This window comes from Doryrhamphus excisus, chromosome 1 (assembly GCF_030265055.1).
Source record: "Doryrhamphus excisus isolate RoL2022-K1 chromosome 1, RoL_Dexc_1.0, whole genome shotgun sequence".
In the NCBI taxonomy this organism is placed as follows: domain Eukaryota; kingdom Metazoa; phylum Chordata; class Actinopteri; order Syngnathiformes; family Syngnathidae; genus Doryrhamphus; species Doryrhamphus excisus.
Window position 1 is genome coordinate 29,996,503 of NC_080466.1, and position 23,012 is coordinate 30,019,514.

General features: G+C 41.8%; 1 protein-coding gene across 3 annotated transcripts in view; it reads left to right on the forward strand.

Moving 5' to 3' along the window:
• kif26bb (kinesin family member 26Bb) overlaps window positions 1-23,012 on the forward strand; it is a 32,561-nt gene that overhangs the window by 3,549 nt on the left and 6,000 nt on the right. For 2 of the 3 annotated variants that reach the window (XM_058091713.1, XM_058091715.1), the window contains 10 exons: window positions 1,434-1,853; window positions 4,535-4,650; window positions 4,731-4,902; window positions 11,012-11,206; window positions 11,483-11,576; window positions 14,599-14,873; window positions 16,497-16,674; window positions 16,848-16,995; window positions 17,750-17,909; window positions 19,490-22,385. In XM_058091713.1, coding sequence (XP_057947696.1) covers window positions 1,434-1,853; window positions 4,535-4,650; window positions 4,731-4,902; window positions 11,012-11,206; window positions 11,483-11,576; window positions 14,599-14,873; window positions 16,497-16,674; window positions 16,848-16,995; window positions 17,750-17,909; window positions 19,490-22,385 — 4,654 coding nt within the window. The remainder of the gene's footprint in view (window positions 1-1,433; window positions 1,854-4,534; window positions 4,651-4,730; window positions 4,903-11,011; window positions 11,207-11,482; window positions 11,577-14,598; window positions 14,874-16,496; window positions 16,675-16,847; window positions 16,996-17,749; window positions 17,910-19,489; window positions 22,386-23,012) is intronic. The other variant, XM_058091714.1, reaches the window with a different exon arrangement.

A 23,012-nucleotide genomic window follows, 5' to 3' on the forward strand; every position in this document is an offset into this window, starting at 1 on the left:
CTCGGCCATCTCTGTGTGGAGTTTGCATGTTCTGCCCCAGGGTTTTCCGGTATTCCGGTTTCCTCCCACATTCCAAAAACATGCTAGGTTAATTAGTGACTCCAAATTGTCCATAGGTATGAATGTGAGTGTGCATGGTTGTTTGTCTATATGTGCCCTGTGATTGGCTGGCCACCAGTCCAGGGTGTACCCCGCCTCTTGCCTGAAAACAGCTGGGATAGGTTCCAGCAACCCCCGCGACCCTTGTGAGGATAAGCGGGAGAAAATGAATGAATTAATTAATGAATACATTTTAGAGCCCTCTAGACATGAAGTAACACCCCTATAGTGAACTCTATACTCATATTACCCAATATAGTAGACATAATAAGAGAAAATAAGATGTTTTTACGCTGCATGGCGGACGAGTGATTAGCGCGAGGGCATCACAGCTAGGAGACCCGAGTTCAATTCCACCCTCGGCCATCTCTGTGTGGAGTTTGCATGTTCTCCCTGTGCATGTGTGGGTTTTGTCCGGGTACTCCGGTTTCCTCCCACATTCCAAAAACATGCTAGGTTAATTAGCGACTCCAAATTGTCCATAGGTATGAATGTGAGTGTGAATGGTTGTTTGTCTATATGTGCCCTGTGATTGGCTGGGTGTACCCCGCCTCTCGCCCGAAGACAGCTGGGATAGGCTCCAGCATGCCCGTGACCCTCGTGAGGATAAGCGGTAGAAAATGAATGAATGAGTTTATAGTATTGTACTTACAAACATACAGTTACACAACAACATCATATCTTGTCAAAGCATCTTCCTGCTGGAAAATGTTGGGTGTATTGAGTTGTGAATCAGGCTACACTGTACTAGTCATTTTTTAAAATGGTTATAGTATATAAACCTCAGTGATTTTTGCCTGTAGTAGTACTTTTCTTACTACATCATGATCTGGGCTGCTTTTTTTCTTCAATGCTTCAATGGAGCTTCAATTTGTGCGGGGGCGTCAAATGGTTGACGGCTATGCGGAGATGTTGCAGGGGGCATTCCTCCTGACTGAAGGCCCTCGTTCGGCCACACAGTCAGGAGATCTGGAAATTTTGGGTTTGAATCCCAGACTTCTTCCCGTCTCTTGCCCGAAGACAGCTGGGATAGGCTCCAGCACACCCGTGCGACCCTCGTGAGGATAAGCGGTAGAATGAATGAATGTAATACAATGTATTTTAATCTACTACCGTAATACTACAATACACTCTTCTGCACTCCGCTAGCGGCCCCGCCTCCACCCATGAGAGGGACTGTATGGTCTCCTGAACAAAGTGTATGTAAAGTTTGGGTTTCCATGGCAACGATGCTATTATACCCATTACAAGCTGATATTTTATTGTCCAGTCATGATTTTACTGCCGCTTTACACGACTACCTTTGATTGATTGACTGCTGTTACATTTGACAGGAAACAAACGACCTGTCTGCATTTCTTCACGACAACCTCCGCGTCCACAGCCGCTCCACCACGGAGTCCAGGGACCGATGCAGGGATCAAGGCGAGTGTCCCGCCTGTGGCACAAAACTGAACCATCTCAAACAAGAGGCCATCCACTTAGCTCTGAGCAGGGGTCCGTCGTCCACCACCAGGACCGCTACACCGCCGGGACACGGCAACGCAAAACTCGGGGATAGGTCTTCTTCACAGCCACATAGCTTGAATCAAACCCCTCAGAGTCCCAGGACACCTCGGAGTCCCAGGACGCCTCAGACTCTCAGACGGAGGGTCCCAAACCAGGACATGGACCGCTGGGTGGAGGAGCAGCAACATCAGCATCATCGTGGGTCTTCTTTAGCTGATGGTGTCACCGTCTATGCACACAAGCAGGTACCCCTAAAAGCTTTCCTTTAATCACACATCAGATTCTCCTACACCCCCCCAACCTCCCCTTTAACGAGCTTTAAGGGTAATATACATCTTTATGGGTGCACGTGTCAGCACAGCAGTGATTGACTGCTCCTACTCAGAGCCGACTTCAGCTTCCCTTGGCTGGAGACGTCGTCATAAGTACTTTTTGCTAATGGAAGGGAATTGGGTCATGATTTACCCCTTCTCGTAAAATTGCAGCCAGTCCAAAAGCACTCGTGATCAATAGACGGGATGGTTTGAAGGGCAGATGGCGGAATATAAATATGCATTAGCTTGATGGAAGTCACACTCACATGCGATCTCCTGTGTCCGCTATAAAAGGTTACAAGTGTACTAATTGCAATCAGCTCACTTGGCTAAACTGACGTGGATGAAATACTGCCTGGAGCCTATCCCAGCTGTCTTTGGGCGAGAGAAAATGATAAAAACATATTTTGTGTTAACATTTTTGACTTTCTGGAACAGATTAATGAGATTTACTATATTTCTTATGGGAAAAATTGACTTGGTTAGAGTCTGTTTCGGTTAGAGTCCTACCTTCTGGAACAAACTGACGACACTGTATTCATTCATTCATTCATTTTCTACCGCTTATCCTCACGCATGCTGGAGCCTATCCCAGCTGTCTTCGGGCGAGAGAAAATTATAAAAACATGTTTTGTGTTAAAATTTGTGACTTTCTGGAACAGATTAATGAGCTATACTATATTTCTTATGGGAAAAATTGACTTGGTTAGAGTCTGTTTTGGTTAGAGTCCTACCTTCTGGAACGAATTGATGATGCTGTATTCATTTACTCATTCATTTTCTACCGCTTATCCTCACAAGGGTCGCTGGCGTGCTGGAGCCTATCCCAGCTGTCTCCGGCCAGAGAAAATTATAAAAACATGTTTTGTGTTAACATTTTTGACTTTCTGGAACAGATTAATGAGATATACTATATTTCTTATGGGAAAAATGTACTTGGTTAGAGTCTGTTTCGGTTAGAGTCTGTCTCGTTTAGAGTCTGTCTCGGTTAGAGTCTGTTTCGGTTAGAGTCCTACCTTCTGGAACAAATTGACGACACTGTATTCATTTACTCATTCATTTTCTACCGCTTTTCCTCACGAGGGTTGCGGGCGTGCTGGAGCCTATCCCAGCTGTCTTGGGGCGAAAGAAAATTATAAAAACATTCATTCATCCATTCATTTTCTACCGCTTTTTCCTGACGAGGGTCGCGGGCGTGCTGGAGCCTATCCCAGCTGTCTCCGGACGAGAGAAAATTATAAAAACATGTTTTCTGTTAAAATTTTTGACTTTCTGGAACAGATTAATGAGATTTACTATATTTCTTATAGGAAAAATTGACTTGGTTAGAGTCTGTTTCGGGTTGAATCTGTTTCGGTTAGGGTCCTACCTTCTGGAACAAATTGACAACGCTTTATTCATTTACTCATTCATTTTCTACCGCTTTTCCTCACGAGGGTTGCGGGCGTGCTGGAGCCTATCCCAGCTGTCTTGGGGCGAAAGAAAATTATAAAAACATTCATTCATTCATTCATTCATTTTCTACCGCTTTTTCCTCACGAGGGTCGCGGGCGTGCTGGAGCCTATCCCAGCTGTCTCCGGCCGAGAGAAAATTATAAAAACATGTTTTCTGTTAAAATTTTTGACTTTCTGGAACAGATTAATGAGATTTACTATATTTCTTATAGGAAAAATTGACTTGGTTAGAGTCTGTTTCGGGTTGAATCTGTTTCGGTTAGGGTCCTACCTTCTGGAACAAATTGACAACGCTTTATTCATTTACTCATTCATTTTCTACCGCTTTTCCTCACGAGGGTTGCGGGCGTGCTGGAGCCTATCCCAGCTGTCTTGGGGCGAAAGAAAATTATAAAAACATTCATTCATTCATTCATTCATTTTCTACCGCTTTTTCCTCACGAGGGTCGCGGGCGTGCTGGAGCCTATCCCAGCTGTCTCCGGCCGAGAGAAAATTATAAAAACATGTTTTCTGTTAAAATTTTTGACTTTCTGGAACAGATTAATGAGATTTACTATATTTCTTATAGGAAAAATTGACTTGGTTAGAGTCTGTTTCGGGTTGAATCTGTTTCGGTTAGGGTCCTACCTTCTGGAACAAATTGACAACGCTTTATTCATTCACTCATTCATTTTCTACCGCTTTTCTACCGCTTTTCCTCACGAGGGTTGCGGTCGTGCTGGAGCCTATCCCAGCTGTCTTGTCAAATGAGTAAAGTAATTAAAAATAAAAGGCCACACAAATACTGTATGAGGCAGTTAGACGTCCCATTATTATTGCAACAGGAACAAGAGCATGTCTAGCTGGGCAGCTGTTTGAATGAAGATGTGAAGATTTAATGGTACAGTATAGAAATGTCAGTATTAATCAGCAAACCACGTATACCTTCTCATTCCATCCTCTGAGTCACGCTCTAAATCAAACTAATGTAAAGCCGTCACAAAGCATCCCTTCCACTTCCACTCCACCTCCACTCCATCATGAGACTAACGGTGTGTGTATAGCCCGGCGTGCCCCACTTAGACTAACACCTTCTGATAATAGCGCCATTAAGTGCGGGTGCTTCAGTGCAATTACATATTTGTATTTTAATACAACGCTTTCTCCAACGGGGCAGGCTTCAGACAATGCCGTGTTACGCTGTACGGATCTTGTACACACCAGCTCCAAGATACCGCATCTCTCCAGGGTGGTCACCATTGCAAACACTGCCGCCATGTCCTTTCTGGCCAGGTAAATGTACCTTTAAGATAATACAGATGATGAAATAAATTTGTGTATTATTCCATCGTATTATGACACTTTCTCCACAGGGCAGCAGAGAAGCTCAACCTGACGCTGAGGAAAAAAGGCCAGGCTTCCGACGCGGCTCCTGCTCATCTTTCCAACGGATTCAAGGATATCATCCAGAAAAATCCACCGCCTGTCCCCTCCTGCCTGCTGCAAGCTGCCACCAGAAGCAAAGACTCGCCCAATGTTGGCAAGGTGATTTCATTCCTCATACCAGGGGTGTCCAAACATTTTCAAGCGAAAGCCACATACTGAAAAATGAAAGAATGCAATGGGCGTTTTCATATTTTTTAAACAAAAGCGGACCTATTGTAATAATAATAATAATTATTATTCTCGTGTTAAAACATGCCAACGCTTCAGATAATGAGGTTTGCGCATTTGGAAGTGAGTCCTGAAAAAAGTTTGGGATGGCTCCAAACACCCGGTTTCAGAGGGTGTTACAAAACCGTTCCTTTGTCATGTCACAGAGGGCTTCCTTAAGGGGAGTGGCTGTTAGCGCAAATGGTGGTCAATTTTTTTCCATTTTGTTTTTTAATTTTCCAAATATTTCAACTTTCTTTAGAAAAAATATCCTCTTCTAATGTTATGACTGCATTCCCATAATAATAACAATAATAATAATTCTCGTGTTAAACCATGCCAAAGCTTCAGATAATGAGGTTTGCGCATTTGGAAGTGAGTCCTGAAAAAAGTTTGGGATGGCTCCAAACACCCGGTTTCAGAGGGCTGTTACAAAACTGTTCCTTTGTGATGTCACAGAGGGCTTCCTTAAGGGGAATGGCTGTTAGCGCAAATGGTGGTCAATTTTTTCCATTTTGTTTTTTAATTTTGCAAATATTTCAACTTTCTTTAGAAAAAATATTCTCTTCTAATGTTATGACTTCATTCCCATGATAATAATAATAATAATAATAATAATAATCATAATAATAATAATAATCAGAATAATCAGAATAATCAGAATAATCAGAATAATCAGAATAATCAGAATTATAATAATAATAATAATAATAATAATAATCAGAATCAGAATCAGAATCAGAATCAGAATCAGAATCAGAATAATCAGAATATAACTTTTTCCGCAACATAGTATTCCATAAATTCCAACATATTGTCTTTCATATTTCAACTCTAAATTACGGAAATAATGTTTAGCAGTTTCCCTCACAATATTAACATTTTATTTTTGTAACATTGGGACTTTTTCTCCATAGATAAAATTTTTTTCTTCCAATATTTTGATTTTGATTTTATTCTCGTATTTTCTTCGCATTTTTTCATTTCTGACGTTTTTTTGTTATTTCAACTTTCTTGTAAATTTTATTTTATTGTAATTATAACTGTATTGTCATAATATTTCGACTCTATTTATAATTACAACTTTATTTGTTTTTCATAACATTGCAACGTAGCATCTTTCTTTAATAACTCCACACTTTATGCCACTAAAATGGCGGTATTCTTCCTCATTATACTACAACATTACTCGACTTTTTTTGATTAATAATTTACATATTTTTTCATTCTTAGAAAATGACTGCTGTTTTTCCATTTTTGCTTTTTTTTTTGCTTTTTTTCCTTCGAAGTACTCGTTTTAAAATACAAACAAAAGTGCGGCTCTATAGAGCAGATGCAGAGGGGGGGGGGGGGGGGTTCTCGACCACAAATGCCATTTTGTAAGCATTTTTACCACCCATATCGAATTGTAAAGACATCACAGTCAATTTGGAGGAGATACTGTATCACCCCCTTCTCCTTGATGCTGCAGTGTTATGTGGCACTAATGCCTCCATCTTGTTCTCTCCTTCCACATCCTTTACTCCGCCGGGAAAAGTGAGCTCAATCAATACAAGGGCCTGCTCTTTCCTTGTCTCATAGACAGACTCTTGGGTGTAGTCTAGGGTTACAGATTGGGGGTGGGCGATACTGCAAATGTTGGTATCGCTCCGATACGGGTTAAATTCAGAGTCAGTACCGATATCGGAAATTGTTCAAGATCATGATTTGAATTTGTTGATCATGATTATAATCAGAACTAGTTAGTTTGACGGGCCTGTCACTGTTGTCAACCTCCGGGCCTGTATTTGAGACAGACTTGCTAACAATGCTAACAGCTAGCACGCCAGCAACATGAGTGGATGCATGTGATAACGTGGGAACATTTCTTGCTTTATTAGAGGGTTGTGATAAACAAAATATATGTGATATACAAAATGCTAGCACCTAGCAAGATATGTAGCATGCACCTAAATGTTTATTTTTGGGGGAATCAGCAAAAAATCTCATTGCTAGCAATCTAAAAAAGCTAGCATGCTAGCAACTTGTGTGGATACATTGTAATAACATCTCTTGCTTCAATAGATGGTTGCTAATATGCTAACTATGTGTGTGCTAAATTGGTAAAGCTGGCAAGATACTTCATTCCGCCAAGTCTGAACTGCCACCTATTTTAATTATGAGAAAATCCCGCCCAAAATGTCAATGCTAACACCTAGCATGTTAGCAACTTGTGTGGGTACATTCCGATAACACAGGAACATGTCTTGCTTCAATAGATGGTTGCTAATATGCTAACTCTATGTGTGCTAAATTGCTAAAGCTAGCAAGATACTTCATTCCTTCAAGTCGGAACTGCCACCTATTTTAATTATGAGAGAATTCCGCCAAAATGTCAATGCTAACAGCATATATAGATAGTTGCTAATATGCTAACTCTGTGTGTGCTAAATTGCTAAGGCTAGCAAGATACTTCATTCCGTCAACTCTGAACTGCCACCTATTTAATTATGGGAGAATCCTGCCCAAAATGTCAATGCTAACAGCATATATAGATAGTTACTAACAGATATATAGATAGTTGCTAATATGCTAACTCTGTGTGTGCTAAATTGCTAAAGCTAACAAGATACTTCATTCCGTCAACTCTGAACTGCCACCTATTTTAATTATGAGAGAATTCCGCCAAAATGTCAATGCTAACCGCATATATAGATAGTTGCTAATATGCTAACTCTGTGTGTGCTAAATTGCTAAAACTAGCAAGATACTTCATTCCGTCAAGTCGGAACTGCCACCTATTTTAATTATGAGAGAATTCCGCCAAAATGTCAATGCTAACCGCATATATAGATAGTTGCTAATATGCCAACTCTGTGTGTGCTAAATTGCTAAAACTAGCAAGATACTTCATTCTCTCAACTCTGAACTGCCACCTATTTAATTAGGAGAGAATTCCGCCAAAAATGTCAATGCTAACAGCTAGCATGTTAGCAACTTGTGTGGATACATTTATTATTAAGACAGGACCATCTCATACGTGCACGTCAACAATAATAGCACTGCCAGAGGTGTAACAATATTGTATTGTATATTACAATACTGCAAAAATACCTACCCGAAGCAAAAACTACAGTATATACTAGTATGGTATCAATATTATGGACATTTGGATGGATGTGCTCACCCTCTGTGACAGATAAGACCACCACTGCCACCTGCCCTTGAGCACTCAGTTCTGTTTTGCCTCTGCGTGCTAAATGATATTCGTGCGAGAGCAGAGAAAGAAAACATTTTCTGCGCTTGTTAAAGTGTCTCTTGAATAATTGAAGCCTCATGAATTTAGTTTGACACGGGTTCAATATGATTAGACGGCCTCTTTTGTGCATACATGATCCAAAATTATGAGGAGAGGGCATGCAGACGGATCACGCTGCACGCTTCCATAGTCAATAATGATGATGTCATCCTGGTGTTATGGAGATTCAAGTCTTCATCCCGGTGATAAATAAATCCTTTTACTACAGCTACAGTATGCTACCTTCATTCTACTGCAGCGACCCTACTCACAATAAGAGCCTGTGAACCTTATTAAGTGGCTGTCAGTCGGGGATCGAACCAAATTTAAGACCTCAAAGCCCCATTCCTGTAGACTACTGCATTAAGTAATTAATGTCATGATGTGAAGGCGGTTTGCGTCGCTATGTGAGTGAATGTATAGATTCCGTATCTGTGCTAACCAGATAAGCCTAAAAGCAGTCGTTTGGAATCATTGTCTCCTCGTTTGTGGATAGCGGATGCGGTTTGCGGTGGAGATAGATTAAAAACAAAAAATACTCTTTGTCACGTTCACGGTAATAAAACGATTTTTGGTACAGCACACTCATGGACTAGGTAGCCAGTTCATCGCAGGACTGTAAACAATATAATAATAATCATTCATTTTCTACCGTTTTTCCTCACAAGGGTCGTGGGGCGTGCTGGAGCCTATCCCAGCTGTCTTCGGGCGAGAGAAAATTATAAAAACATGTTTTCTCTTAAGATTTTTGACTTTCTGGAACAGATTAATAAGTTTTACTATATTTCTTATGGCAAAAATGACTTGGTTAGAGTCTGTTTCGGTTAGAGTCTGTTTTGGTTAGAGTCCTACCTTCTGGAACGAATTGACGACGCTGTATTCAGTTACTCAGTCATTTTCTACCGCTTTTCCTCATGGGGGTCGCGGGCGTGCTGGAGCATATCCCAGCTGTCTTCAGGCGAGAGAAAATTATAAAAACATGTTTTGTGTTAACATTTTTGAATTTCTGGAACAGATTAATGAGATTTATTATATTTCTTATGGGAAAAATCGACTTGGTTAGAGTCTGTTTCGGTTAGAGTTTGTTTTGGTTTGAGTCCTACCTTCTGGAACCAATTGATGATGCTGTATTCATTCATTCATTCATTTTCTACCGCTTATCCTCACGAGGGTCGCGGGCGGTGCTGGAGCCTATCCCAGCTGTCTTCGGGCAAAAGAAAATTATAAAAACATGTTTTGTGTTAACATTTTTGACTTTCTGGAACAGATTAATAAGATTTACTATATTTCTTATGGAAAAAAATGACTTGGTTAGCGTCTGTTTTGGTTAGAGTCTGTTTTGGTTAGAGTCCTACCCTCTGGAACGAATTGATGATGGTGTATTCATTCATTTTGTACTGCTTATCCTCACGAGGGTTGCGGGCGGTGCTGGAGACTATCCCAGCTGTCTTTGGGCGAGATAAATTATAAAAACATGTTTTGTGTTAACATTTGTGACTTTCTGGAGCAGATTAATGAGATTTACTATATTTCTTATGGGAAAAATTGACTTGGTTAGGGTCTGTTTCGGTTAGTGTCTGTTTCAGTAGAGTCCTACTTACTGGAACAAATTGACAACGGTGTATTCATTCACTCATTCATTTCCTCATGAGGGTCGCGGCCGTGCTGGAGCCTATCCCAGCTGTCTTCAGGCGAGAGAAAATTATAAAAAATGTTTTGTGTTAACAATTTTGGCTTTCTGGAACAGATTAATGAGATTTACTATATTTCTTATGGGAAATATTGACTTGGTTAGAGTCTGTTTCGGTTAGAGTCCTACCTTCTGGAACGAATTGACGACGCTGTATTCATTCACTCATTCATTTTCTACCGCTGAGGGGTGGCCGAGGGTGGAATTGAACTCGGGTCTCCTAGCTGTGTGGTCTGTGCGCTAACCACTCGAACACCGTGCAGCCCTGTTCTCTATTTTAAACAGCAAATCTGGAGATGTTGCAGCATGGATGCAGTAAAGAAATATTTCATGTTGTTCGCAAGGCATGTATTTTTAATGGCTGTGAATTGAATATGAAGATATTTTTAACTTTTTAACACAAGTTTGGGTTTTTGAACTGCTATCAGTTGAAAGGATCTAAAGTCCACATGACACATGATGTAGCAGAGTCCATGTTAATATGTGCAATTCTACTTTGGTCACTAGGTGTCAGTAATATTACATTGTTGAGACAATAGCCACTGCAAAGTAATGCGCTGAACAGAAAATTCAACATACAACAGAGAACAGATGGATCGCTCTAATACACCAACAGGACGCAGAACACAATACACGTTCTTACGCTGTTAAAACATATGTAAAATTGCACTTTAAATTGCGAACCGTGTTGTCTATGTGTGCGACAAATGTGCTCGTTTTCAAACCTTTGTCTTCATGTTAGTTGGCCACTTGATGGCGCTGTTGGCTCACCGTTCCCCCCACTGCAACCAAATGGCTGTTCATGCATATTTTTCCCATGAATTGAAAGGAATGGGTTAGTAGAAAATGAATGAATGAATGAACAACATACAACAGAGCACAGATGGATCGCTCTAATACACCAACAGGACGCAGAACACAAAACACGTTCATACGCTGTTAAAAAATATGCAAAATTGCACTTTAAATTGCGAACCAGTTGGCCACTTGATGGTGCTTCGTTTTTTTTATATCATTTTCATGTTTGTTGACAGGTGAAAGTTGTGTTGAGGGTGAACCCAACGACGAACGAGGGCCAACCGCCGGTCCTCCACGTTGACCCGTGTAAGAAAAGAGCCATTTTATTAGAGCCAGTGTGCCAAAGCTCACCGCGCACGAGGACGGCATCGAGCGGGGATCTTCTGAAGGCTTTCCATTATGACGCCGTGTACCCTCAAGACTCGAGTCAGGTTTGGTGCTTCATTGTAAATCAGCCAAATATCCCTTTTAATTAGAATTGCCTTTCATTGCATGTTAATATGAGACGGATCTATGATCTTTGCATCATAATTACTCACCTAGTCAATTCTATTCACGGTCTTCTGAGCTCTGGTTACAGTATTTCAACCCGAGGGAACTGACAATGTGCCCCCCCCCCCCCCCCCCCACCCTGCTTGGTTTCTTCCATTTAACCGAATCTACTATTTCAATGCATGAATGACTCACTGTCTCCTGCTGTCCTGCAGACTGAGGTGTGTTCAGGCGTCTTGGCTGATGTCATCCGTTGCGTGCTCAGCGGCAGCGACGGATGCGTGCTGGGCCTTGGTTGCGCCGACGTGGGTGAGTAACGAGTCGCGGCGAGAAGGGGCCCCGCGGGGTTCACATTTGAAAATGAGAGTGGGATGCTTTTATCTGAAGCTGAAGGGCCATCCAATCCCCCCCACCTCTTCCACCTTTGTCTCGTTCCTGTTAGCATCCATCCTTTTTCTGTTCACGTCAATCCCCCCACACGCCCTTCATTTTTTTGTCCTCTTATCTTGTCCTCTTTACTCCAAGTGGACTTTTTTTTATATGGAAGCCACAAAAGTGGGGCTGCTAAAACCCTATTATTATAAGAGACAAAAATACACCAAAATTGTTTACTTTAAATATTGTGGTATCATTGTTTTTCATTCATTCATTCATTTTCAACCGCTTATCCTCACAAGGGTCACGTTTATGCTGGAGCCTATCCCAGCTGTCTTCAGGCCGGTAGGCGAGAGAAAATTATAAAAACATGTTTTGTGTTAACATTTTTGACTTTCTGGAACAGATTAATGAGATATACTATATTTCTTATGGGAAAAATTGACTTGGTTAGAGTCTGTTTTGGTTAGAGTCTGTTTCGGTTAGAGTCCTACCTTCTGGAACAAATTAACGACGCTGTATTCATTTACTTATTCATTTTCTATTGCTTTTCCTCACAAGGGTCGCGGGCGTGCTGGAGCCTATCCCAGCTGTCTTCAGGCCGAGAGGCGAAAGAAAATTATAAAAACATGTTTTGTGTTAACATTTTTGACTTTCTGCAACAGATTAATGAGATATACTATATTTCTTATGGGAAAAATTGACTTGGTTAGAGTCTGTTTTGGTTAGAGTCTCACAGCTAGGAGACCCGAGTTCAATCCCATTCCAAAAACATGCTAGGTTAATTAGCGACTCCAAATTGTCCATAGGTATGAATGTGAGTGTGAATGGTTGTTTGTCTATATACCAAATATATACCAAAACTGGCAATATTGTTGTCAGAGAACAGCATTAGAAATAACTAAGTCATTTACAGGGGCGGCACGGCGGTCTAGTGGTTAGCGCACAGACCTCACAGCTAGGAGACCAGGGTTCAATTCCACCCTCGGTTTGCAGTTTGCATGTTCTCTGTGGGTTTTCTCCGGGTACTCCGGTTTCCTCCCACATTCCAAAAACATGCTAGGTTAATTAGCGACTCCAAATTGTCCATAGGTATGAATGTGAGTGTGAATGGTTGTTTGTCTATATGTGCTCTGTGATTGGCTGGCCACACATCCAGGGTGTACACTGCCTCTCGACAAAAGACAGCTGGGATAGGCTCCAGCACTTCCCGCAACCCCCGTGAGGACAAAAAAAAGAAAAAGAATGAATGAAAGGAATCATAAGTGTGGCTCCATCATCATACCATAAAAAATACACCAGTCGTTGTGTATACTTTTTTTTGTACATGCAAACACTCCCAATACACACGTTTTATTATATTGTAGGGACACTCTGAGCGTGCAGGACTGTAAAATGTTGCTATTAAAGATATGGATGCCCTGCACTTAGCCTTGCTGAGAGCGTATATTAGACAGACCACACACACACACACACACATAGGGCAGGGTCTCCTTGGAGCTGCTCTTTCACATGACGCCACTCTCCTTAAATGAATTAGTTGGCCCGTGCAGACTACATGCGGCCCACAGACGGGGGGGGGATATCAATCTCCTAACCAGAATAGCATTCTGTCTGAATAACAGAAAGTAGCAGGCAGTTTGGCCTCTAATTGCAATAAACCAATTCTCTTATCCTCATTCAATTAGCGTTTGGATAAGACAAAAGAGTCAAACAGGACCATATGTTGAGTTTAATGTCAGGGAAAAAGTGCATGATGGGAAAGAGTAGGGCTGGGGTATCTGTCTTTATTTATGTCAACTCACTTAAGTCCAGATCTACGTATATAGATAGATATATGTATACACCACCACAATTGAAATACTGTACATCAATCAAGATGTGAATGAGCAGGGACTTTTAAGTATTTGGACCAAGTTATATATAAAACCTCTGTTGTTGTACACATACGCTATCGATATATGTAACATGACACATCTCCTGTGGTGGAATGGACACATACGTATGTGTTGTATACAAATATCGTTTTTAATGATCGGGAAAGTTTTTCATTTATTTTTTTGTTGTCCCGTCCAGCCATTGGGGCAGATAGTATTGAGTATTGATCTAAATGCCCTTACATGCTAAACAGATTTGCTCTGTGTCAGGAAAGGTGTTGGCTACAAGTTTTTCATAATCAGGTGGAATTGAACTTGGGTCTCCTAGCTGAGTGGCCTGCGTGCTAACCACTTGACCACCGTGGAGCCCGACGCAGTATTTTTTGCCAAAAAAATTGCATATTTGCGGGGCCATAAATTCTGAATTGCAAATCTAGAATGTGCGGTGATCCACTACATACATATACTTTGATTGATCCATCATCTTCGGGCGAGAGGCGGGTTACCAATCAGCCAATCACAGGGCACATATAGGCAAACAACCATTCACACTCACATTCGTACCTATGGACAATTTGGAGTCGCTAATTAACCTAGCATGTTTTTGGAATGTGGGAGGAAACCGGAGTACCTGGTGAAAACCCACGCATGCACGGGGAGAACATGCAAACTCCACACAGAGATGGCCGAGGGTGGAATTGAACCGTGGTCTCCTAGCTGTGAGGTCTGCGCGCTAACCACTAGACCACCGTGTAAATGTACTGACTTAGTTATTTCTAATTCTGTTCTCTGACAACAATATTGCCAGTTTTGGTATTTTTCCTAGTGGCTGGTGAACATTTGTCCCACAGAGGGGACACAGAGGGGCATATGTTACCCTCATGCCTCATGGCACATGGTTCTCACCATGGCTATTTTTGACACACCCTTGGAGCACATCATGCCTCATTGCATATTTCCTCACCGTACAGTAGCTTTCTCAATGTGGAGACTAATTCAGTTTGTTTTTTTTTCTTGAATTACACTACTTAATCTCAAACAGGAAAACAGTACCAAAATATTTTTTTCATTTATTTCAGGTTCCTGGTCCAGCATGGTGGGGAACGCTGAGAGCATCCAGAAGCTGGGCTTGATCCCGTGCGCCATCTCCTGGCTGTACAGCGCCATCGAGAAGCGGAGGGAGAAGACGTGGACGGATATGACTGTATCGGTGTCTGCCGTTGAACTTTGCTGCGGCGAGGAGGACACCTTGAGGGATCTACTCGGAGAGGTAGCCCCCCCGTCCTTGGGAAGCATACACGACAGCCCCAGAGCTCATATTCGGCTCCAGGAGGACCCCATCCATGGGATACAGGTAGTAAGACATCATCATCGTTTCAATGATAACCTCTGATCATTTTTGCATTATTAGAGCCCTCTAGACATGATATAGCACCCCTATAGTAGTCACTTTTACACTTGTATTACCTAATATAGTAGAAATAAGAACACATAAAGTAGACTCACACATATTAGCATTGAGCGACTTCCTCAATATTGTTTTCGTTTTATGTACGGTTTCAGTACAGTACAGTACTTTCTGCAGTAGCTTTTCTCATCAGTGTAACATTACTTATGTTTATAAACCAGTGTAGAATACTACATATACTAGAATACTACATTTTCACCACATGCCTTATATTTGTATTTTACTTATTTTAAGATAAGATAAGATATGCCTTTTATTCGTCCCTCAGTCGGGAAATTTGCATTGCGGTACAGAATCAGTTAAGCAGTACAAAAGTACAAAATACACAATATAAAAAAATAAAAAATATAATAAAATAAATATATATAAAATAAATAATATAAAAATAATTATTTAATAATAAATAAATAATATTAAATAAAACAATATAAACAACCCAAGTATTAACAAATCAACAATTTTACCCAGAGTTATATACAAATACAGTTTGCAGATAATATGAAATGGGTCTCAAACACATGGCCCGCGGGCCAAATGTGGCCCACAGGACACTAAGTTTGAGGCCCCTGCCTTGATATGAAAGTTTAATGTTAGTGCGGCCCCGCGCAAGTTTGATATGGATGCTGTATGGTATCATGTACCCAGAAAAAAATTATTACGTTTGATTAATGTTCATGTTAAAGGTTAAATAACCGTTAATAGTTATCCTCCCTATCCGTGTGGAAGTGGTAAGTTTTTGGCTGTTTAAGTTGAAAGGAAATAACTTGAAGGCTACCGTTTAGGTCGCTAGCTGTCTAGTTTGCGAGTTAGCATGTGTCTCAAGACCCTGCAGTTGCGCAATATGTTGTAAATAAAAAGAGTATAAATGTGACTATAGTCGTGTTTTGTCATGTCTACAGGGCTCTAATAATGCTTTGTTCATTTTAATCTGAAAAAAAATAATTTGTCTACCCACCAACTATATGTGGTTTCTTAAGTTTTTATTATTTGCCGTTTTATTATTATTATTATTATATGTATTTATTTATTACTGATTGATTGATTTTCTTTATTCTTGATTTGTTTATTTATTTTTCCATCTTATTTTGTGTAGAAAAATAAAAAGTAAGATATTTGAGAACAGTGGAATGTTTTATCAGAGCTTTTCTTGTAGAAAATTAGAACCAAAGCGAAGTAAAAAATTTTTTTTTTTTTGTAATAAATGCGTTTTTTTTTTTTTTTGGAAAACCTGATGCAGCCCAGTCTCACCCAGACCGTAGCTCCAGTGGCCCCCAAGTAAATTGACTTTGAGACCCCTGTTGTAGATAATCAAATTACAGTACCCTAAGTCGTGATAGTTTTGAAGTACATGATACATGATAGACGTGGTCTTGGAAGGTAAAAATGGATCTACTGGATCAGAAACCAGTAGTTCTACACAGTTCTACTCTAATGTAAACTACAACCACAATCATTTTAATTCACAATACATCTGCTCTTGTACTTATTATTATTATTTTTCTTTTGAAGCTCCGGAACCACAATCGGGTCAAGGCCGTTACTGCAGAACGTGCTGCCTCCCTCCTCGATGTGGCCATTGCGGCACGGCGGCACAATGACTTCACCACTTTCTTGTCCCACAGCTCCATAATGTTCTTCACTCTCCATGTCCAACCCCCTCGCACGGAAAGCAACACCACGGGAAAAGGTTATCAAATATTTATTGACTATGGCAGCAAAGTAGATGTTTCCGTATTCATTATTATTCAGTTATTCCTTAATTCTATTTAATATTTAATCAACATAACATGCTTTTTAAAAATATTTATTTAATTTTTTTATTTGTATTTTTTTAATTAATTTTATTTTTTTCTGCTTTAGGTTCACGCGGCCCAACCAAGCTGACCATGATTGACGTGTGTAGCGGTATGAAAGGTGGCGTTGGATACGTAAAAAACAAGCCTCCGCATTCTGAACTGGGTCCTGTCGTCTTGTCGTTATTAAGCGGGAATAAAACTATCCCCAAAAAGTAAGCCACAATTATTAGTCAGTATTATTATCCGGCAAAAATACCCACACTTTCACCGTCACTCACGGTGCAACCAAAAATGTAGAATGTGGAATAGAAAATGTAACTGAGGTGGGTATCAAAACAAATGGTTACTCACTAGTAAACACTCAAAATAATACAATTTTATGCTGTTGTATAACCCACAAATTATGCTGGGTAACTGAAGTGTATATGTGGGATGCCCAGCATGCCTTGCGGGTTATATATTAGTATAAAATAGTAAAAAAAGCGACAATTATTAGTCAGTATTATTATCCAGCAAAAATCCCACACTTTCACTGTCACTCACGGTGCAACCAAAAATGTAGAATGTGGAATAGAAAATGTAACTGAATCACACGGACTGTGTAGGTATCAAAATAAATCCTTACTCACAAGTAAACACTCACAATAATACAATTTTATGCTGTTGTATAACCCACAAAGCATGCTGGGTAATTGAAGTGTGTATGTGGGATGCCCAGCATGCCTTGCCGGTTATATATTTGTATAAAAAAGTATTTAAACGGCCAAAAATGTATATCTCAGCATCATAATGAAATGTATATGAATTGTTTATAACCTTAGCGCAGGGGTGTCCAAACCGTGGGTCAATTGTAGGTTGTGTTGTTTTTAATGGGAAAATATCATATCATATTCATTTGAAAATGAATTGTATTGCTCGTACTTTCTATTGGCTGAAATATGACATAACGAACCCGTGTCTGTGCAGGGGAAGTAAGTTAGCCATGCTGCTTCGGGAGTCCTTGAGTCATGCTAACTGCCACACCGCAGTCGTCGCCCAGGTTGCTAATTCACTGGCACTCCTACAAGAAACCACCTCCATCATTCAGCTCGCTTCACGTATACGCAGGACCCAGAAGAGAACCAAGGTACTACTACTACTACTGCTACTTGTTTGAAAAGTTTCAAAAGTTTCAATACATAGACACATAGACAACACGGTTCGCAATTTAAAGTGCAATTTTGCATATTTTTTAACAGCGTATGAATATTGTGTTCTGCGTCCTGTTGGTGTATTAGAGCGATCCATTTGTTCTCCGTTGTATGTTGAATTTTCTGTTCAGCGCATTACTTTGCAGTGGCTATTGTCTCAACAATGTAACATTACTGACACCTAGTGACCAGAGTAGAATTGCACATATCATCACAATGTCTTTGAACGCATCTTTTGAATGCCTTATATTTGTATTTTTGTTTATTTTGACATTTTTATGCTTGAAAATACTTAATTTAGACTAAAATACATACAATTTGCTTAAATATGCAATTTTTTGACAGATAATATGCAACCACAAAACCACATGTCGAGTGGTTAGCGTGAGGGCCTCATGCTAGTCACATTTATACTCTTTTTATTTACAACATATTGCGCAACTGCAGGGTCTTGAGACACATGCTAACTCGCAAACTTGAGACCTAGCGACCTAAACGGTAGCCTTCAAGTTATTTTCTTTAAACTTAAGCCAAAAACTTACCACTTCCACACGGATAGGGAGGATAACTATTAACAGTTATTTAACCTTTAACATGAACATTAATCAAACGTAATATTTTTTTTCTGGGTACATGATACCATACAGCATCCATATCAAACTTGCGCGGGCCGCACTAACATTAAACTTTCATATCAAGGCGGGGGCCTCAAACTAGTGTCCTACGGGCCACATTTGGCCCACGGGCCGTGTGTTTGAGACCCCTGATTTACAACATATTGCGCAACTGCAGGGTCTTGAGACACATGCTAACTCGCAAACTAGAGAGCTAGCGACCTAAACGGTAGCCTGCAAGTTATTTTCTTTAAACTTAAAAAAGCCAAAAACCTACCACTTCCACACGAATAGGGAGGATAACTATTAACAGTTATTTAACCTTTAACATGAACATTAATCAAACGTAATATTTTTTTTCTGGGTACATGATACCATACAGCATCCAAATCAAACTTGCGCGGGGCCGCAAGGCGGGGGCCTCAAACTAGTGTCCTGCGGGCCACATTTGGCCCGCGGGCCGTGTGTTTGAGACCCCTGCTGTAAACTGTCCGCAAAGTCACGGAAATTGCAGTAAAAAGCAGCATGTAAATGACGAGTCCTAGTATTTATTTTAATACAGCGGAACATCGGTTAGCATGAATTTTACAACAAAGTTGAATATTTTTCATTTTCAATCGTAAAATGCTTTTAGTGTATTTGTTATTACAAAAACACCCTTCCTTCTTAGCATCCTATTAGCTACGGCAGCTAACAAAATGGTAAATAAATGACAAATTAAAGTGATAAATGAACATTTAATGGCCTTTTTTTGCCTTCACTGAAGCGAGATCAACCACCCCCACCTTCCTCTTTTGCCATGAGTTATTTCTTGAATGAATGAATAATACTGTTATCAAATACTTTCTGATAGTATTTAGTTCCCTAAATACTGATCAGTATACTTCATCCTCCTTCAACAGCAGTCCAGCTCATGCTCCCCAAACGGCAGGAGTTTGACTCGACAAAAAAGAGGACCCCCCTCTTTTTCTCTGCGGGCTTTCCACTCCACAGATGAGGTAGACGTTGACGTCCAACGTTTCCGCCTACGCGGGGAACTGGATGAACACTCCAGTAGCGACCAGTCCTGCGACACGGTCATCCAGATAGACTCCGACGGTCTGATCCAACCCCGAGCACCGCCGAGGTTTTCCCAACCTGAATTTGTGCCCATTATACCTTCCCTGCACCCTAGCAAGGCCGACATGGAAGACGCGGAGTTTACGGCTTTGCTGCAGGAGCTACTGAAAATCCCGAAGTTGCACAGCGATAATAACAGTAAAGAAGACGCTCAAGGATTTAGCGAAGGGATGAAAGCTGAACCGAAGAAGCCGGAAAGGGACTGTCTTAAATGTGACACGTTTGCGGAACTTCAGGAACGCTTGGGTTGTATTGACGGAAGCGAGGAAACTATGGATTTGCTGAAGTCGTCCTCAAAAATTCCTTCTGGGAATACTGTCCCAACCAAACCACAATCTCCGAAAGAGATAGCGACCACGGAATCATCAGAAACGCCACAGATGTTAAAGCAAGGGCTTAACAATCAGACTTTGCTTCGGGAAAAACAAACCGATGGCGCCGTCCCCGGGGACAATTTCCAGAGGGAGGACTCCGGTCTGTACGACTGCGAGGAGTGCAGTGCGACAAGTTCAAGCGAGGAACCGTTGAATCAAAGTCTCAATCGAAAAAACACAGCTTGCCGCTATCAGATACGGAAAACCGGGACTCAGTCGTCTCAAGACGTCAACGTCAAAACCATTGCGGAGAAACCGGACAATCACGAAGCAACCGATTGGTTCAAAGCCGACAAAAGGACCTCGCCCGTCGGAAAAAGTTTACCCGCATCTCCTCCGTCTCCTTCCGATTCATCGCCAGTCGCCGGAGGTGTCATGGCACCTCATCGTCCCGCCAAGGACGCTCAAGAAATGAAGGCCACTATCACCGTAACCGTTCAACAACCGCTGGATTTCGCCGGTCAAGATGAACTCGTCTTCTCAATGGTGGAGGAAGTGACCATCAGTGGGGGTTTGGATCGTGGCAGAACAGGAGGGAACATCATTTGCATCAAAGACACCGCGCAGTCATCGGCGCATCTTCCGGGGCCTGCTGGTTCCAAACCAATCCAAATTATCAGCAACATCGGTAAAGACTCCACAGCAACAAGTCCGACCGATGTTCCCGGGAATACATTTGTTCGTTTCGGAGATACGGCAACTGATACTGAAAAATCCCACAGTCACTCAAGAAGACAGCGAACCCTACCGTCGTTTATAAATCCGATGTTAATGAACCTTGACGAACAGTCAGAAGTTAAAAATCCAAAACACAACGAAATAACTCATTCCGAGCTCAAAGGGAATACAATCAAATTCCCAGAAGTTCATTCCGACGTTTATAAATCAGTGCTCTTGGAGGATACATCCTGTAGCAAAGCCGCCATGGAAAACAAACAACATGCAGAAAAGAACCACCCTCGAGACCGGGAACATGTTTCTTCCGCAAACCCCCCAAAGACCTCATCGGGAGAAGACTTTCCTTGCAGACGTCTCGGGAATTATCGTTGCCTGGAAACGGCCTCTGCGTCCTTAAATACGGGGAGCTTACCTCGAAGCTGGTTGGACGCCAGTCACACGGCAGATGTTTGGAGACACCCAAGGGGGGTGACGTCATCCACCCCGTGCAGCCCCGGGGTAACCCTGGAGAGAAGGCGAGGCCAACAGAGTTCCCCAGTGAACCAGAGCTTATCATATCCGAAATATGATACGGACTTCAAACAGGAAGCAAAGAGACCCCTCAGAAAGGGTGTTGGATCATTGTTTGATTCCCCACATGGGGGCGTGAAACACGATCATATGCAGAGGAAAATGATGTCACCCCTGAACGAGAGCGGAAGTCTTTCCAGTGCAAAAACGGATCAACTCGGCAGCAGGACGATCAAGTCCCTCGGTAGGAACCAATCTGACTTTCCAAGATTAGATCCAGGAAGTAGCAACACCTCTCTAAACTCAAAGGGGAGCTCCAAGAGAAGTTCTGAAGGTGCTTCCAAAGGGGCTCATAAAGGGAAGAGTCCTGGGAATTGTACATTGCCAAGGTCTAGCAAGACCTCCAGAAAGAGTCGACAAACCAACCACGGTCATAATTCTTCTGAAAATGTACCTCAATCCAGACCGAGTCATTCGAAGCTTTCCGCTGTCGGGAAACTAAAGATGGCGTGCCCCAAAGTCCGACGTTTATCCGCCCCCAGCATCAAGAACCTCAGTCTTCCCAACAAAAGTCTGCAAGAGTCCGTAAACCGCAGTTCCAGTCTTTCCCCAGACAGCAGAAGCGTAAGCTTTGAAAGGACTTCCTCCTTCGTTTCCTCGTCTCCTCCACTCTCATTTCACTCCATGAGTAGAACTCCGAGTCAAAGCTCCACGTGTTCATCCACGAAGTCCGCCATCCAGGGATTCACCATAGGTCGCATTTCAGAGCTCCTTAGGGAAAGATCCGACGGCCCCGATTCTGTCGCAGTGGACCAAACGGGCTCGCTTCCGTCTCCGTACAGCCAAGTCACGTCACCTCGAACGCCGCCGCACATGAGCGGACATGCGAGTGATGCCACCAGCGTCCTGAGTGGCGATCTTCCGCCCGCCATGGGTAAAACGTCGCTGTATTTCTCAAACAGAAACAGCACCATGAGCAGCGGCTATGACAGCTTGCTGAGGGACAGCGAAGCCACGGGCAGCGGGGCATCGAACCGAGATTCCACCAGCGACAGGAGTGGTTCTCTTCTTCGAGAGGCCCGTGGCAGCAGATCGTCTCGACGAAGAGGAAACACAGGTATCATGCGACCGTTATCCGATGTAATCGAGGTGTTATGATGCTCTCTAGCAACACAAAATGAAAATAAAATGAAATATAACCACAATATTATAAAATATTATAAAATATAAAAACAATTTTACTTATTAGTTTTATTGTAAACAATGTCCCCACATCATGCCATGTGTGTATTTGCCTTTAGACATAAGTTAATTAGCTAAAATGCTAACATGCTAACGGCTACCTAGCTAGCACCGAGCGAGACAGCCTCAAGTCCCAAAATTGTTAAGGCAGTCCCACACGGTGGTCGTGTGCTTAGTGCGTAGACCTCACAGTTAGGAGACCCGGGTTCAATTCCACCCTCGGCCATCTCTGTGTGGGTTTTCTCTGGGTACTCCGGTTTCCTCCCACATTCCAAAAACATGCTAGGTTAATTAGCAACTCCAAATTGTCCATAGGTATGAATGTGAGCGTGAATGGTTGTTTGTCTATATGTGCCCTGTGATTGGCTGGCCACCAGTCCAGGGTGTACCCCGCCTCTCGCCCGAAGACAGCTGGGATAGGCTCCAGCACACCTGCGACCCTTGTGAGGATAAGCGGTAGAAAATGAATGAATGAATAAATGAATAATATATTGCTGGGCTG